Here is a 14,769-nt window from a genome sequence, read left to right as displayed (position 1 = left end):
TCCCCGGCCATCTGCTTGGAGCATCTGGTAATCAGGTGCAAGCCCCCACATATAGAGCATTCATGCTTAAATTTGCAGCTACCTTGCCACCCACATTGGCTTTTGTTATATTGCCAGCATGTACCTCTTTGTGAATTGGATAACAATCGGGGACTGAGAATTCCACCATCGGTGTGCTGAAATTGTGATGGCTCGGGAATCATTATCCTTTCCTGGCAGAGTCCTAATTTATCTATTTTCTAGTTTGTTTGTTCGTTTGTTTCCTTCTCTATCTTAGAACCATATTACGCTTTCCTCTACCATGTCTATCTTATTGTGTTTCAGACAAAAATGTGTAGATTCCTCTCTCTCTCACACGCACACACACATACCCAAACACAAACACCTCCCAAAAAAAGTCTGTATAAAGACTATAAGGAACCACCTGTCATTCTTGCCTGTCGTTCAGTTATATCCTCTGAATGAGCCCACTCTTTTTGTGTGCATCTATTATCTGGGCGCGGTGGCTCAGTGGCTAAGACGCTGAGCTTGTCGATCAGAAAGGTTGGCAGCTGGGCGGTTCGAATCCCTAGCGCTGCGTAACGGAGTGAGCTCCCGTTACTTGTCCCAGCTTGTGCCAACCTAGCAGTTTGAAAGCACGTAAAAAATGCAAGTAGAAAAATAGGAACCACCTTTGGTGGGAAGGTAACAGTGTTCCGTGTGCCTTCGGCGTTTAGTCATGCCGGCCACATGACCACGGAGACATCTTTGGACAGCGCTGGCTCTTTGGCTTTGAAACGGAGATGGGCACCCCCCCTCTAGAGTCAGGAACAACAAGCACATATGTGCGAGGAGAACTTTTACCTTTAACAGAATCCTTAGAAATGTCTTTAATTTCTTTCATTCAGAGGGCTGAAGAGAAGGTTGCTTCTCCTCAGGATTCCAAAGCTCAAATTGTATATTCAGATGCGTAATACACCCAAGCCGAGACATCTTTTCTTGTCAGAAGAGTCAAAACATTCATCCTGGGAGGAAATTAAGTTGACAGAGAAAGAGGAGAAGCCATAATTCAGTGAGAATGTCCATGTTTGATTCCTGGCCTTTTCAGCCGAGCACAGTAGGTTGCTGTTTGTGGTGAGACCTGAGATTGTAGACAATTGGTACAGACAATTACTAGGCAAGATACATCAATTGCTTAAGCATCGTGTTACATTCTGGTAGAATATACATCCATCTCTATCTGCCTTGTCATTTCCTCTTAACTGCTGTCTCTGACATTTGCTTTTCAGTTCAAAAACATCCAAAAATTGTGGGGATGAAAGTCCCCAGTAGCCTAGGAAAAAAAAATATTTAGCTTGTCCTCAACAGAATATTATCAGGAGACACATCTCTCCTAGTGGACAGTTCCTCTTTTCTGGGATCTTTACAAATAGTGCATCTTTGCAAGTTTTTGTCCTGGCCAAATTAATGGACAATTAGCCTGATACATATACATATACATACACACACACACACACACACACACACACAAACAAAATATGAGGAACACGGTGGCTCAGTGGGCTAAGACGCTGAGCTTGTCGATCAGAAGGTTGGCAGTTCAGCAGTTCAAATCCCTAGCCCTGCATAATGGAGTGAGCTCTCATTACTTGTCCCAGCTTCTGCCAACCTATCAGTTCGAAAGCCTGTAAAAATGTAAGTAGAAAAATAGGGACCACCTTTGGTGGGAAGATAACAGCGCTCCATGCGCCTTTGGGGTTGAGTCATGCTGGCCACATGACCACGGAGACTTCTTCGGACAGGGCTGGCTCTTCAGCTTCGAAACGGAGATGAGCACCACCCCCTAGAGTCAGGAAAGACTAGCACATATGTGCGAGGGGAACTTTTACCTTTTCCTAATGTTACTGAAAGTTAAAATCAAGGAAGCTGGATTGACATCTCTTTGTAGATTCAGGATATGGTCCCATGAGATGTTGCAGAGTGTTTATATATGGTGAGCTGGGAATGTTCCAAACATAAGATGGAATTCTTTAGACATCCTTCTGGGATTTGAAACATTGGATATTATACATGCCTCAGCATAATGTTGCAGGATTCAATCTGGATCAATCACTGGGACCAGAGGATTAATCTTCTGAATTTGGCGACTCAGAAAAGTCAGAGAAGTTCTTTCTCTCCAGAATGGGTCATTCTGGCAGGGAGAGCCCATTCTGGTAACAGAGAAGTTCTCTGATGACGGCCTCCAGCATGAATCCGAAGCTCAGAAGTCTAAACTTCTGGCTTCAGCGAGTGACCCAGATTGGATATGAACGATGTCCTCCTCCTTTTATCATTATGTTGATTCCAAAGGGTTTACGCTATTTGAATCCTGCCTACGAGTACCCGAATTGATGATTTTGCTCATCCAATGGGCAGGCGCACTTGTGAGGAACATATTGAATGGCTGCGCATATCAATCTCGAATGAAGTAATCAAGGTAAGATGCTGAAAAATTGGCCTGATGGAAATTGCGTGCAATTTCACATACGTTGCCTTGAAATATCGTTGATGTATCCTACAGATGCATAACAGAAGCTGAACGCTCATATGGCTAATTGCTGAAGCTGAATATGCTCCCAGCCCTTCATAAGGGACCTTTTTCACAAGTGGGTAAAATGAATGAACATTTAGCAAAGGGGGAAAATAAGGTCTTATTGGCGTGAGTCACTAAGCTGTCTTCCCCTGGCTGTTGCGCTGTAAGTCAGTTGGATAAGTTTGACAGCAATTTAAGTCCCATTGACAATTGCTGTCACAATATTGAAGGAGGATTGTATCAACAGAAGTGGTCGACATTCAACCAGTCATATGGACCGGATGAGTTTACCATATGCTTAACTACAAACTTCCCTGGGAACCCTTTTTTTTTAATGACTGCTTGACAAGCTTATGAGATCAATCAATACCAAAACTTCATATGAAATGTTAGGTTGCTTTGAGGAAAGAGAATCTGCGGTTTGTTTATCAGAGAACAGACAATAGTGGGCAGATTTAACACCGGTGCAGCTTAGAATGTGTTTTTGTTTGTTTGTTTGTTTGTTTTGCTTTGCTTTGTTTTAATGGTAAAGGAGTTAATTCATTGATTCAAATGGTTGTATCCAGAGCGGGTGTGCTTTTCAGCCACTGAAGCCGTTCAGCAGGAACCTATGATTTAAGCCAGTGGTTCTCAACCTGTGGGTCGGGACCCCTTTGGGGGTTGAACGACCCTTTCACAGGGGTCGCCTAAGACCATTGGAAAAACACATATTTTCGATGGTCTTAGGAACCGAGACACCAATTTTATGGTTGGGGGGTCATCACAACATGAGGAACTGTATTAAAGGGTCGTGGCATTGGGAAGGTTGAGAACCACTGATTTAAGCCAAGGGATCCCCAAACCTTTGGACCGCAGGGACTACTAAATTCATAATTTTAAATCCCGCGGACCACTAATATGATCTGCCTAATGACTGGCTGGGTGGGTGTGGTTAGGTGGCCATGTGACTGGGTGGGCATGCCCAACTTGATGTCACTTATGTCGAGGGCCGCCTCACCAGCCTCTACTTGCCCTTCCCTCTGGTTCTTTGCCACCAGCGGCACTTCCCTCCAGCCATAGCCCAAAGCCCCGCATGAGGAGGCTGAAGCAGACCCCAAGTCAGAATTTCTGCCCCCCTCTGTCCTGCACAAAAAAGACCCAGAAATGGGGAGACTCTCTGCAGCAACAGAAGCCATAGATACATACATTGTATGTATCTAGCCCAGGGGCCATAGTTTGAGGACCCCTGATTTAGTGCAATATACAAAATGCAAATAATTTTTCTGCAGACCATCAAATTTTCTCGCGGACCACCAGTTGGTGAATGTTGATTTAAATCACAGTCAGTACAAAGTGGGTGTATCCAGAATGGGCGTATTTATTGATGCTAACAATGTAATACTGCGTGTGTGTGTGTATGTTGGATATGTTATGAGAGAACGGCCGTAATCTTATCATGTAGTCCTATTATGATATGCCATTAGAAGTTTTATTTTGAAGGGCATGCAGATATATATAGAAGGTTTAGTCTTCTGAGCTTTCAGACTTATGCTGAAGCCCATCCTCAGTGAACTTCTCTCCAGCAGAATGTGTGCTTTGAGCTATTCTGTGCGTTGTATTTAGATGGTGCCTGGCCAGCTTTATATGATGCTTTATATCAGGAGTATCAAACTCAATTTCAATGAGGGCCGGACCGGGGTTGTGCTTGAGCTTGGGAGCAGCGAGGTGTGTGTGGCCAGGGGGGGGGGTGGGCATGGCCAGCTTGACATCACTCGTGTTGGGGGCACCTGTGGTGGCCGGAGTGCTCTCCCAGCAAAAACAGGCTTATGAACTCCGTTTTTGGCTGGGACAGCCTCCTGCAACCCTCTGCCAGCAAAAATGGAGCTCGGGAGGGCCACACATGCCTCTCATGGGCTCCATTTTCACTAGCAGAAGCACTGCAGGCTGGTCCTTCACTGCTTGCAGGCGCCCTGCAGGCCAAATCCGGCCCATGGGCCTTGAGTTTGCCACCCCTACTTTATATGGTGCTTTGTATTTAAATGGTGCCTAGTCAGCTTTTTGAAACAAACAAGAACAGCGAAGAGGACTTTGGGGCTTTTAAGGTAGTACAACAAAAGCCTAAAAACGTATCACAGCTTTCCTTCTCTACTGCAACTTATACACAATCAAGCCAGGCTGGTTTTGAGTCTCTTCTTCTTAATGCTTTTTATATGCACCAAGACAAATTCCTTGTGTGTCCAATCACACTTGGCCAATAAAGAATTCTATTCTATTCTCTGAGTCAACTCAACATCTCCTCCCCTCTGTCTTGCCCAACCAAACATGGCTTAGAGTGATGTACGGAGAGCCTGTGACTAGTTGAAAGGCAGACTAGATGCATGTGATCTTATCTCAGCTGCCCAGGAGAATTGGGAAAGCAAGCAAGCTTTTGCTAGCTGTAATTTAGCATCACAGCCGAGTCAATTGCTTACCTCCTAAACCACTGGTGTTAAGCCATTTCTACTTTCTCTCTTTGGTCTCTTCGTATCGAGAGCGCTGTAAGATCAATAGTTTCGAGAAATCTGAACCTAGCCTCTTATGAATTTGTGCATTAGCCTTATTCGCAAGCACTAATATAATTACAGCTGAGACAGATGCCATCCTCAGTTTCTCTTATTTGTCACCACTCTCCCTATTCGTCGATATCAAATTTTGTTTATGCATCCTTGTCTGCAACTGGGATTTGCATTGCTCGGCCAAAAATTGGTTGAGTTTAGATGGTGCCATCTGCTGAATATCCTTCAACTGTTATTAAGCTTAAATGTATTTTTGGATTGGTTAGCTCTCTCTCTCTCTCTCTCTCTCTCTCTCTCTCTCTCTCTCTCTCTCTCTCTCTCTCTCTCTCTCTCTCTCTCTCTCTCTCTCTCTCTCTTTCTTTCTTTCTTTCTCTACTACCTCCCTTTCTTTTGTTCTTTCTTTCTCTACTACCTCCCTTTCTTTCATTCTTTCTTTCTCTACTTCCTCCCTTTCTTTCTTTTTTTCTCTACTTCCTCCCTCTCTCTCTCCCTCCCTCTCTCTCTCTCTATTTCTCTTTCCTCCCTCCCTCTCACTTTTTCTTTCTTTCTTTCTCTCCTCCTCCTCTTTCTTTTCCCTCTCTCTCTCTCTCTCTCTCTCTGTCCTTCCTTCCTTCCTTCCTTCCTTCCTTCCTTCCTTCCTTCCTTCCTTCCTTCCTTCCTTCCTTCCTTCCTTCCTTCCTTCCTTCCTTCCTTCCTTCCTTCCTTCCAAAAGTAAAATGAAGCCTGGGAATTTTCAAATGTGGCAATTATTAGAAATTCATGTTAATAACAAAATAAAGCAAGTTGTGTACAGTGTCTTTTAAAGACATGCTTAAGATTCAGCAATCCATTTAGTAAGCATCTACAAATTTACCAACATTAAACTGGAAAAAAAATCATAGCAATTGCTCACGAGTACAATTCTGATGTTCAGATGCAAACTCATATTTAGGATGAAGGACTTGTGCCCCCAATTATTTGACCACCTGGTGCTTCAAATGGTTGTTTGGGGAACTGGCACAAATCCACCACAAGGAATGTACATTCAGATACCAGAGAAACATGGAAAAGTAAGTCCTGTCCCAATCCAACTATCTTGCTCATTCATTTGGTTGCTCATAGATTTCTGAATTTTACTTACTTGCTACTTTTTAATTTAAGATTGAACTCAAAACTGTCTTCAGGACAAAGCTATTTATTCTTAATCTGTCATGTAGGTCAATTCATGCAATTATTTCCTCCCTCTCTCCCTCCCTCCCTCCCTCCCTCCCTCCCTCCCTCCCTCCCGCTTTCTTTCTTTCTTTCTTTCTTTCTTTCTTTCTTTCTTTCTTTCTTTCTTTGTCTTTTCTTCTCTTTTCTTCTCTTTCTCCTCCCTAACTCACATCTCTTCCCAGAGCATTCAACATATCTACTATATACAATCTTCATTATATCTACCAAGCCATGGTCTCAGGATGGTATCTCATTCATGTAATTATTTCCTTCCTTCCTTCCTTCCTTCCTTCCTTCCTTCCTTCCTTCCTTCCTTCCTTCCTTCCTTCCTTCCTTCCTCTCTCCCTCTTTTTTTCTTCTTCCTCCCTCCCTCTTCCTTTCTTCTTTCTTTCTTTCTTTCTTTCTTTCTTTCTTTCTTTCTTTCTTTCTTTCTTTCTTTCTTTCTTTCTTTCTTCCTTTCTTCCTTTCTTCCTTTCTTTCTTCCTTCCTTTCTTTCTCTCTCTTTCTCTTCTCTTCTCCTCCCCACTCCCTCTAACTCACGCCTCTTCCCAGATCATTCTACATATCTACTATATGCATTATTCATTATATCTACCAAGCCATGGTCTCGGGATGGCACCTCAGACCTTCCAAGCTGGCAAGTGGTGCCAGCAGGCTTGAGTTGCCAATTCCACCAGTGAATGAGTCAGGGAACTTTTCACATGTGCATGATGCTATCAGAGGTGGGGGAAGGAATGACTGCCTATGTAGGGTCTAGAGGCATTAAGGCATTCATAATCAAGCTGGCTTCTTCCGTTGTACCAAAAGAATATTACCACATTACTTTAGGCTGCCAACCTGTACCCAGATAGCTAGGAATAAGTTCTTGCTGAGATTGCTTTCCTAGCAGACACAGCAGGAGGACTGCGCTGTGAATTTTGCAAGTTACTATGTTTTGCATACACTTTTGTATCTCCCCCAATTCCCCTCCCTGCTTCCAAAAATCCAAATTTAAACACCTGAAAATATTGTGCTGTTGCTTTTGTTAAATCCATTTGGTGTCTGGAAGGGGTGGAGGAGAAGAGACTGTTAGACAATAAGCATGTATGACGAAGAGATAATGGATTTACTTTAACCTTTGTAATGTTGTGCGATATTTAAATTTATGTTGATTCACTCCATGTTACATGCAAGTAATTAATTTTGTCTTACTGACAGATGATTCTCAGTGACTGATTTTCAAGAGAAAATCCAGACAGGTATTTCTTTTTTTAAAAACAAAAACATTTTGCTTTCATTCAAGATGGCTTGCATTTGTGTATGTGGTGGTGGGGGCTTTGTTTTCTTTATGGGGAAGGGGGCAGCTATTCAGGTGGCAGGCTGAATTCTCATTACTGTTAATAAACCCCTGACAGTTAATCGTGTGAAACCCTGCCAAGGGGAGGTGGGGTTGCTGCTTCAAACAATGCACTTGCTCCAAGATGTATCTAGATCTGATCATTAGAAAATGCATCACCCTCCAAATAATGTTTGGGGAACATTATTTGTCCAGAATATTTTCCCCCAGGGTTTCATTACTGGATCATTGGAAGAAACCCTAAAATAGGTAACGGTAAAGGTTCCCCTCACACATATATGCTAGTCATTCCCGACTCTAGGGGGTGGTGCTCATCTCCATTTCCAAGATGAAGAGCCAGCGCTGTCCGAAGACGTCTCTGTGGCCACGTGCACCGAAGGTGCACAGAATGCTATTACCTTCCCATCAAAGGTGGTTCCTATTTTTCTACTTGCATTTTTACATGCTTTCGAACTGCCAGGTTGGCAAAAGCTAGGACAAGTAACGGGAGCTCACTCCGATATGCGGTGCTAGGGATTCGAACCGCTTGAACTGCTGACCTACCTGATCGACAAGCTCAGCGTCTTAGTCACTGAGCCACCGCCTCCCACCACCCTAAAATAAGGCAGCTCCAAAGACTCATGGCAAAGCCTGAATGGTGTTTCAGATGAGGCATGTGCAAACGTTTCCCCATTTTTACAAAATGCAGAAAAGTGCTGGTTTTGTTTTACAAGGAGATGACCAGGAAAGTAGTGACTTGTCTGTTCTCCTAAAATCAGCAATAGCATCTCTTCCAACCTGCTGGCTCACGCCGTCCTCTTGGGGACAAGCTATAACCCCAGGAAAGTTTTGAGAATGAAATCGGTCTTTACGTGGAATGGGCGCATTTACCTTTCATGTCTTTTGCTCCAGGGTCCTCCATTTCATAGCCTTCCCCCCACCACTCTCTCTCCTCTCTCCCTTATGTCGTTTCCTCCCCTTAAGTGGAGCATGAACAGATAGAGTTGGAAGCAAGAACTGGCCTTAGTTACTAATTGGGACATAGAACGGAGTTTCCCTTTGGGTTTTTCGTTTAGGAAAAGGTGCCGAGGAAACTTTCCATTTTAGCTTTGCTGGGTTTTATACCGTAGAGTTTGAGCAGTCATATTTTGGATTGCAATGTCAAGTTATGGATTAACCTTTTAGCTCTGCGCTAGTCTACTGGTTCCCACTTGTCTACAAATCTTCCATTAATGAGCCTTTTTTGATTCATCTCATCCTGGATACTACAACTAATTCACTTGATGGAGAAGACAAGTGTTGCCTTTTTATGATATACTGAATAAGTCTTAAGTAGCTCATGTGATAAACCCAGTTGAAATAAGGTAAAGGCTCCCCTCACACATATGTGCTAGTCATTCCCGACTCTAGGGGGCAGTGCTCATCTCTGTTTCAAAGCCAAAGAGCCAGCGCTGTCCGAAGACAGTCTTCGTGATCCTGTGGCCGGTATGACTAAACGCTGAAGGCGCATGGAATGCTGTATCCTTCCCACCAAAGGTGGTCCCTATTTTTCTACTTGCATTTTTATGTGCTTTCAAACTGCTAGGTTGGCAGAAGCTGGGACAAGTAACGGCAACTCACTCCATTACATGGCACCTAGGATTGAAATAAACTAAATTATTTAGTTAACCTGGTTGAAACCCAGTTTAAATGGTTTCAAGACAGGCCAAACAAGTCAACTTCAAACTTTGAGTGATGATGCCCAGGATTATTAACTGAAAAAAATAAAGGAATAATTTTTAAAAGATGAATGAATTGGGGAAAGAACGAACCGCTATTCGGACAAGTGCAATTACAGCTTTTTTTTTTTTTGCCCGTGTCTAGAGAAGAATTACAAAATTTAAGGAAATCACCTTGGAATTAACTGTTTAATTCCAAGGTTATTAATTATAGGCCCTCAATTCATCAGTGTGAAATGCTGCCTTGGTGCTGACATCTCATATTTTTATCTGGATGAGGATTGGAGTATGCGAGTCTATCTTAACTTTCCAATGCTGGTACTTGGGCTTTTATGCTGACTCTCTGAAAAATCCCACCTACTGATCTAGGGACAAATATTTTTAGTACTTTACTGTTTTCCCCATGGAGACTAAATGGATAGTGCACTTGAGTATATCCTTGAGTCCTTGATAGATCTGAAGCATCATTTAGTCTTAATGCCACACGGTATACCAAAGTGTAATCTGTTATTGTTTGTATGTAGGCAAGAAGGGACAAAATGCAGCTTTGATTGGCCTTCCTTACCTTCCTCAAAGTCTTTCCTTTTCTTCTCCTCTCCTCTTTTTTGTTCCCTTTCTCCCCTCCTCTCCTTGCTTCATTCCTTCGCCTCTCTTTTTTGTTCCCTTTATCCTCTACTTTTTTCTTTCCCTTTTTTCTCCTCTCCTCTCTTTCCTGTTTTCCTCTTCTCTCCTTTTTTGTTCCCTTTCTCCTCTCCTCTCCTTCTTTCATTCCGTCTCCTTTCCTCTCTTTTTTGTTCCCTTTCTCCTCTACTTTTTTCTTTCCCTTTTTCCTCTCCTTGCTTTTCTTCCCTTTTTCCCTCTCTTCTCTGTTTTATTCCCTTTCTCCTCTCCTCTCCTTGTTTCATTCACTCTCCTTTCCTCTCTTTTTTCCTTCTTCCCCTCTCCCTTTTTTCTTTCCTTTTTTCCTCTTCTCTCCTTTTCCATTTCTTCTCTCGTCTCCTCTCTTTTTTGTTCCCTTTCTCCTCTCCTTTTTCTTTCCCTTTTTCTTCTCACTTTTCCTTTTTTCCTCTTCTCTCCTTTTTTTGTTCCCTTTCTCCTCTCCTCTCCTTCTTTCATTCCCTCTCTTTTCCCCTCTTTTTTGTTCCCTTTCTCCTCTACTTTTTTCTTTCCCTTTTTCCTCTCCTTGCTTTTCTTCCCTTTTTCCTCTCCTCACCTGTTTTGTTCCCTTTCTCCTCTCCTCTCCTTGCTTCATTCCTTCGCCTCTCTTTTTTGTTCCCTTTATCCTCTACTTTTTTCTTTCCCTTTTTTCTCCTCTCCTCTCTTTCCTGTTTTCCTCTTCTCTCCTTTTTTGTTCCCTTTCTCCTCTCCTCTCCTTCTTTCATTCCGTCTCCTTTCCTCTCTTTTTTGTTCCCTTTCTCCTCTACTTTTTTCTTTCCCTTTTTCCTCTCCTTGCTTTTCTTCCCTTTTTCCCTCTCTTCTCTGTTTTATTCCCTTTCTCCTCTCCTCTCCTTGTTTCATTCACTCTCCTTTCCTCTCTTTTTTCCTTCTTCCCCTCTCCCTTTTTTCTTTCCTTTTTTCCTCTTCTCTCCTTTTCCATTTCTTCTCTCGTCTCCTCTCTTTTTTGTTCCCTTTCTCCTCTCCTTTTTCTTTCCCTTTTTCTTCTCACTTTTCCTTTTTTCCTCTTCTCTCCTTTTTTTGTTCCCTTTCTCCTCTCCTCTCCTTCTTTCATTCCCTCTCTTTTCCCCTCTTTTTTGTTCCCTTTCTCCTCTACTTTTTTCTTTCCCTTTTTCCTCTCCTTGCTTTTCTTCCCTTTTTCCTCTCCTCACCTGTTTTGTTCCCTTTCTCCTCTCCTCTCCTTGTTTCATTCCTTCTCCTCTCCTCTCATTTTCAGTTCCTCAGAATTAATGTTCTCCTATTTTATTCTTTTTTTAAAAAAAATATTTCTCCTCTAGCTTCATCATCATTATCTTCTCTCTCTCTGTGTGTATCTCTTCTCTCTTCTGTGAAGCATCAGTGAAGGTGGTACTACTGGTGGTGCTTTCTATTGTCCTTCTTTCCCATTGAAGTATGGCAAGGCAGGGCAATTTGAGAGCATGATGCAGTGAAGGATGCTCATTGGAACTAAGTTAATGCAAGAACAAGAGAATCCACCTCAGATTTTTTTTTTAAGGAAAAAAATCTTTTCATTGCAAGATATTCTCTCCCACCCCCTCCCTCCAAGGAGCTGAATGCATACTGAATGAATACATTTAAAAAATGCAGGATAATTTTTCTACATGGCACAAGTTTATTTACGGAAATGAGAGGTTGATTGCTTTAATATCACGCTTTAAAAAGTGCTACCTCAAAATACTATCTGAGGAGCCTTACTTGAAAGACACAATGACGCTGATGATTTAAAACTAATATTGAGATTTCGAACAGTAGGAAAGCTAGGCTTAGCTTTTTGTTTTGAAAGGAATAGAGTACTACTTCTGATGAGCTTAATGTTCTGGAACAAATTTCAGGACAATGTCTAATAAATTGTGCTCTAGTTTCCTTTGTATATTTTATATAGAAAATATGACTAAAAGTGCAAAATAGCCAGCTAACACATATTGCATTTTTTTAAATTAAAAAAAAATAGCATACGAAGAAAGAAGGTGGGAAAAAAAAAAGAAACTCACAAAAGCATATATTTCTTGGGAACGAAATAAAACTCACCTAATATAAAGCATTCCTGTCATGCTTTACCATTAAATTAACATTTAAATCAATTTATTTAACAATAGAACAAAAATGGGACATTAAGCATATTAAATAGTACACGTAGCCACCCCAGACTTTTTTTTACAGGAGTCCTTCAAACAGGACTTCTGAGGGTAAAATACTTGTTCAAATATAGAAACAAGGATGTGTTATTCAGACCATTTTATAATTGATGGCTAATGGGTATCCTTCCAGCCCTATAGTATTTGTTATTTTGAATTTGTAAAAAGCCTGTGCGCAATATTCATTACCACTGTCCTCTTGTTAGTTTCCAGCCCTTTGGCATCGAGTTCAAAAGAATGTAAGCATCTGCAGAAACTGGCGAGTCTTTCAGAACAAAATTAATATGTAAAAATCACATCTGTCCAGAATGGAGCTATATTTTATATCCATAAAACCAACGTAATATACCCAGACTGTGCTAACGGTTAAGATATAGTGGATAAGTATTAAGTAATTCTAATATGCACTTTGTCTTGAGAATATTAAAAAATGCTTTATGGCATTCTTTGCCATAATTTCAGCAATCAGCAATAGTAAGGTTATCCATTGAGGATTGTAGAGTCATCTGTAGGAAGCGCCTGCCCGATCTTTTCTACTGCAGAATCCAAGTCTTGGATATACCATAGGGAATTTATATAGGTTCTGGTGAACCTTTTACCTCCCAAACCATGGTGAGAAAGAACAGGACAGAACAAAATAACAGAGTTGGAAGGGATTGGATGTTTTCTAGTCCAACCCCCTGCTCAAGCGGGAGACCCTTTACTATTTCATGCAAATGGCTGTACAATGTCTTCATAAAAACCTCCATTGTTGTCGCAATTACAACTTCCAGAGGCAAGCTGTTCCACTGGTTTATTGCTCTCATTGTCGGGAAATTTCTCCTTAGTGCTAGGTTGGTTCTTTTCTTGATTAGTTTCCCTCCATTGCTTCTTGTCCTGCCTTCAGGTGTTTTGGAGAATAGGTTGACCCCTTCTTCTTACTGATAGGATCTGGGATATTAGAACACTGCTATCATGTCTCCCCTAGTCCTTCTTTCTATTAAACTAGACATACCCAGTTCCTGCAACCGTTCTTCATATGTTTTAGCCTCCAGTCCCCTAATCATCTTCGTTGCTCTTCTCTGCACTCTGTCCAAAACATATGAAGAGCTGAAGCCCAAAACGTATGAAGAACACTCCAAATTTCTTACCCCTGGTCAGGATAATTGGAACATCTGCGAATGATGGTTTAGCAACCGCAGATTTAAATCCTCAACAATTATGTTGACCACACTTCTGAAGAGTGAGAAGCCACAAGGAACTTTGATCTGAAAGGATTACAGTAAAAAAAAAAAATGCACATTGGTACCATGGTACTCATTTGCTTTGAAACTCATCAAATTTGGTACTCAATATATTTTGATGTGAATTTTTTTCCCGGTACTTATTGTTTGGTGCTCAACGCACAAGCTGCAATCTCTCGGTGTCACTTGCCTTGTGACTCACTACATTATTCCTTATGGGAAAATATTGTTTGGTACTCATTGTTTTTGGTACTCCTTACACCTCCCAGAACCAATTAATGATGAATGCTATGGTGTCACTGTATATCATGTGAGAGTAACATCTCAGTCAATGTTACTAAATAAATCAAACATCGCATTGTATTAGCAATAGCAATAGCATGTAGACTTATATACTTTACAGTGCTCTATGGCTTTCTCTAAGTGGTTTACAGAGGCAGCATATTGCCCCCAACAATTTGGGTCCTAATTTTACCAAACTCAGAAGGATGGAAGGCTAAGTCAACCTGGAGCCTGGTGTGAGATTTGAACTGCCAAATTGCAGGCAGATAGCAGTCAGCAGAAGTAGCCTGCAATACTGCACTCTAACCACTGCGCCACCACAGCTCATAATCACAACAACTGGTTTTGCATACCATATTAAGCCTGTTTTATGATCTCAGTTATTAAAAATGGTACTCAATGCAGAAAGGAGAGAGACTGACTTAGTTCTGAGGATTTCTTTTTAAAGGAAGCCAATGTGGTCTGCTTTGTTAAGTCTTATAAAATTATATTCTGCATTTATCCATGGATGCCCATGAATGGATACAGCCATGTTTACGTTGTTGAGGAAGGCAAACGTCAAAGAGATTGGAGTCTCACACTCAGCTGACTTTCATAAAAACGTTAATGGAAATCCAAAATGTGTCCATATATCTACAGATATAGCTATCACGATGAGGATTTTAGACAAAGATGATGTTAGCACTTTATGTCATGGCGTTATATATTTCTTTTTCTTTAAAACATCACCCAGAGTGTTAGGAAAAGGTGAACAGGATCGCCTCAAGAAACGTTCACACTGTCTAAAATCCCCATCTATGTTTTAGGGCATTCAGTAGTTTGTTTTTCTTTTGAGTAAGTGCTTCTTATTATTTTTATACTTATAATGGTCCCTTCTGGGGCCGTCACCTATCGTGTCTTTGTCAAGAAATTCCATCTAAATTCCTTAACTGTCTGTTTCTTCTTAATATCAGTTCATTCCCACTTGTTGATAGGACACTTAAGATGCCATCCGCTGGTCCAGCTTTTCCCATTGTGGGGAAATGTGGACTTTTGTGGCGTCTCTATAAAACTTGCTTGACTTTGACAAGATGAAAAAAACAAAATTGATGATTTCTCAATACATCTTCATTATTCCAACATGCAGCATGCAAACAATCCATCAA

The 14,769-nt window shown here is 41.4% G+C and overlaps 1 protein-coding gene across 1 annotated transcript in view; it reads left to right on the top strand.

The window, feature by feature from the left end:
* The window catches only part of ZNF536 (zinc finger protein 536), a 444,580-nt gene extending 437,078 nt beyond the window's left edge, over positions 1 to 7,502 (top strand). Inside the window, exon 6 of the mRNA XM_081963200.1 lies at positions 7,474 to 7,502. Within this exon, the coding sequence (XP_081819326.1) occupies positions 7,474 to 7,487 (14 nt within the window). The 3' untranslated portion in view covers positions 7,488 to 7,502. The remainder of the gene's footprint in view (positions 1 to 7,473) is intronic.
* The last annotated feature ends 7,267 nt before the right edge of the window (positions 7,503 to 14,769 follow it).

This window comes from Natrix helvetica (assembly GCF_964273705.1).
Source record: "Natrix helvetica genome assembly, chromosome: 10".
Classification (NCBI taxonomy): Eukaryota; Metazoa; Chordata; class Lepidosauria; order Squamata; family Natricidae; genus Natrix; species Natrix helvetica.
Note: the sequence above shows the minus strand (reverse complement) of the source record. Positions and strands in the feature narration are given on the sequence as shown.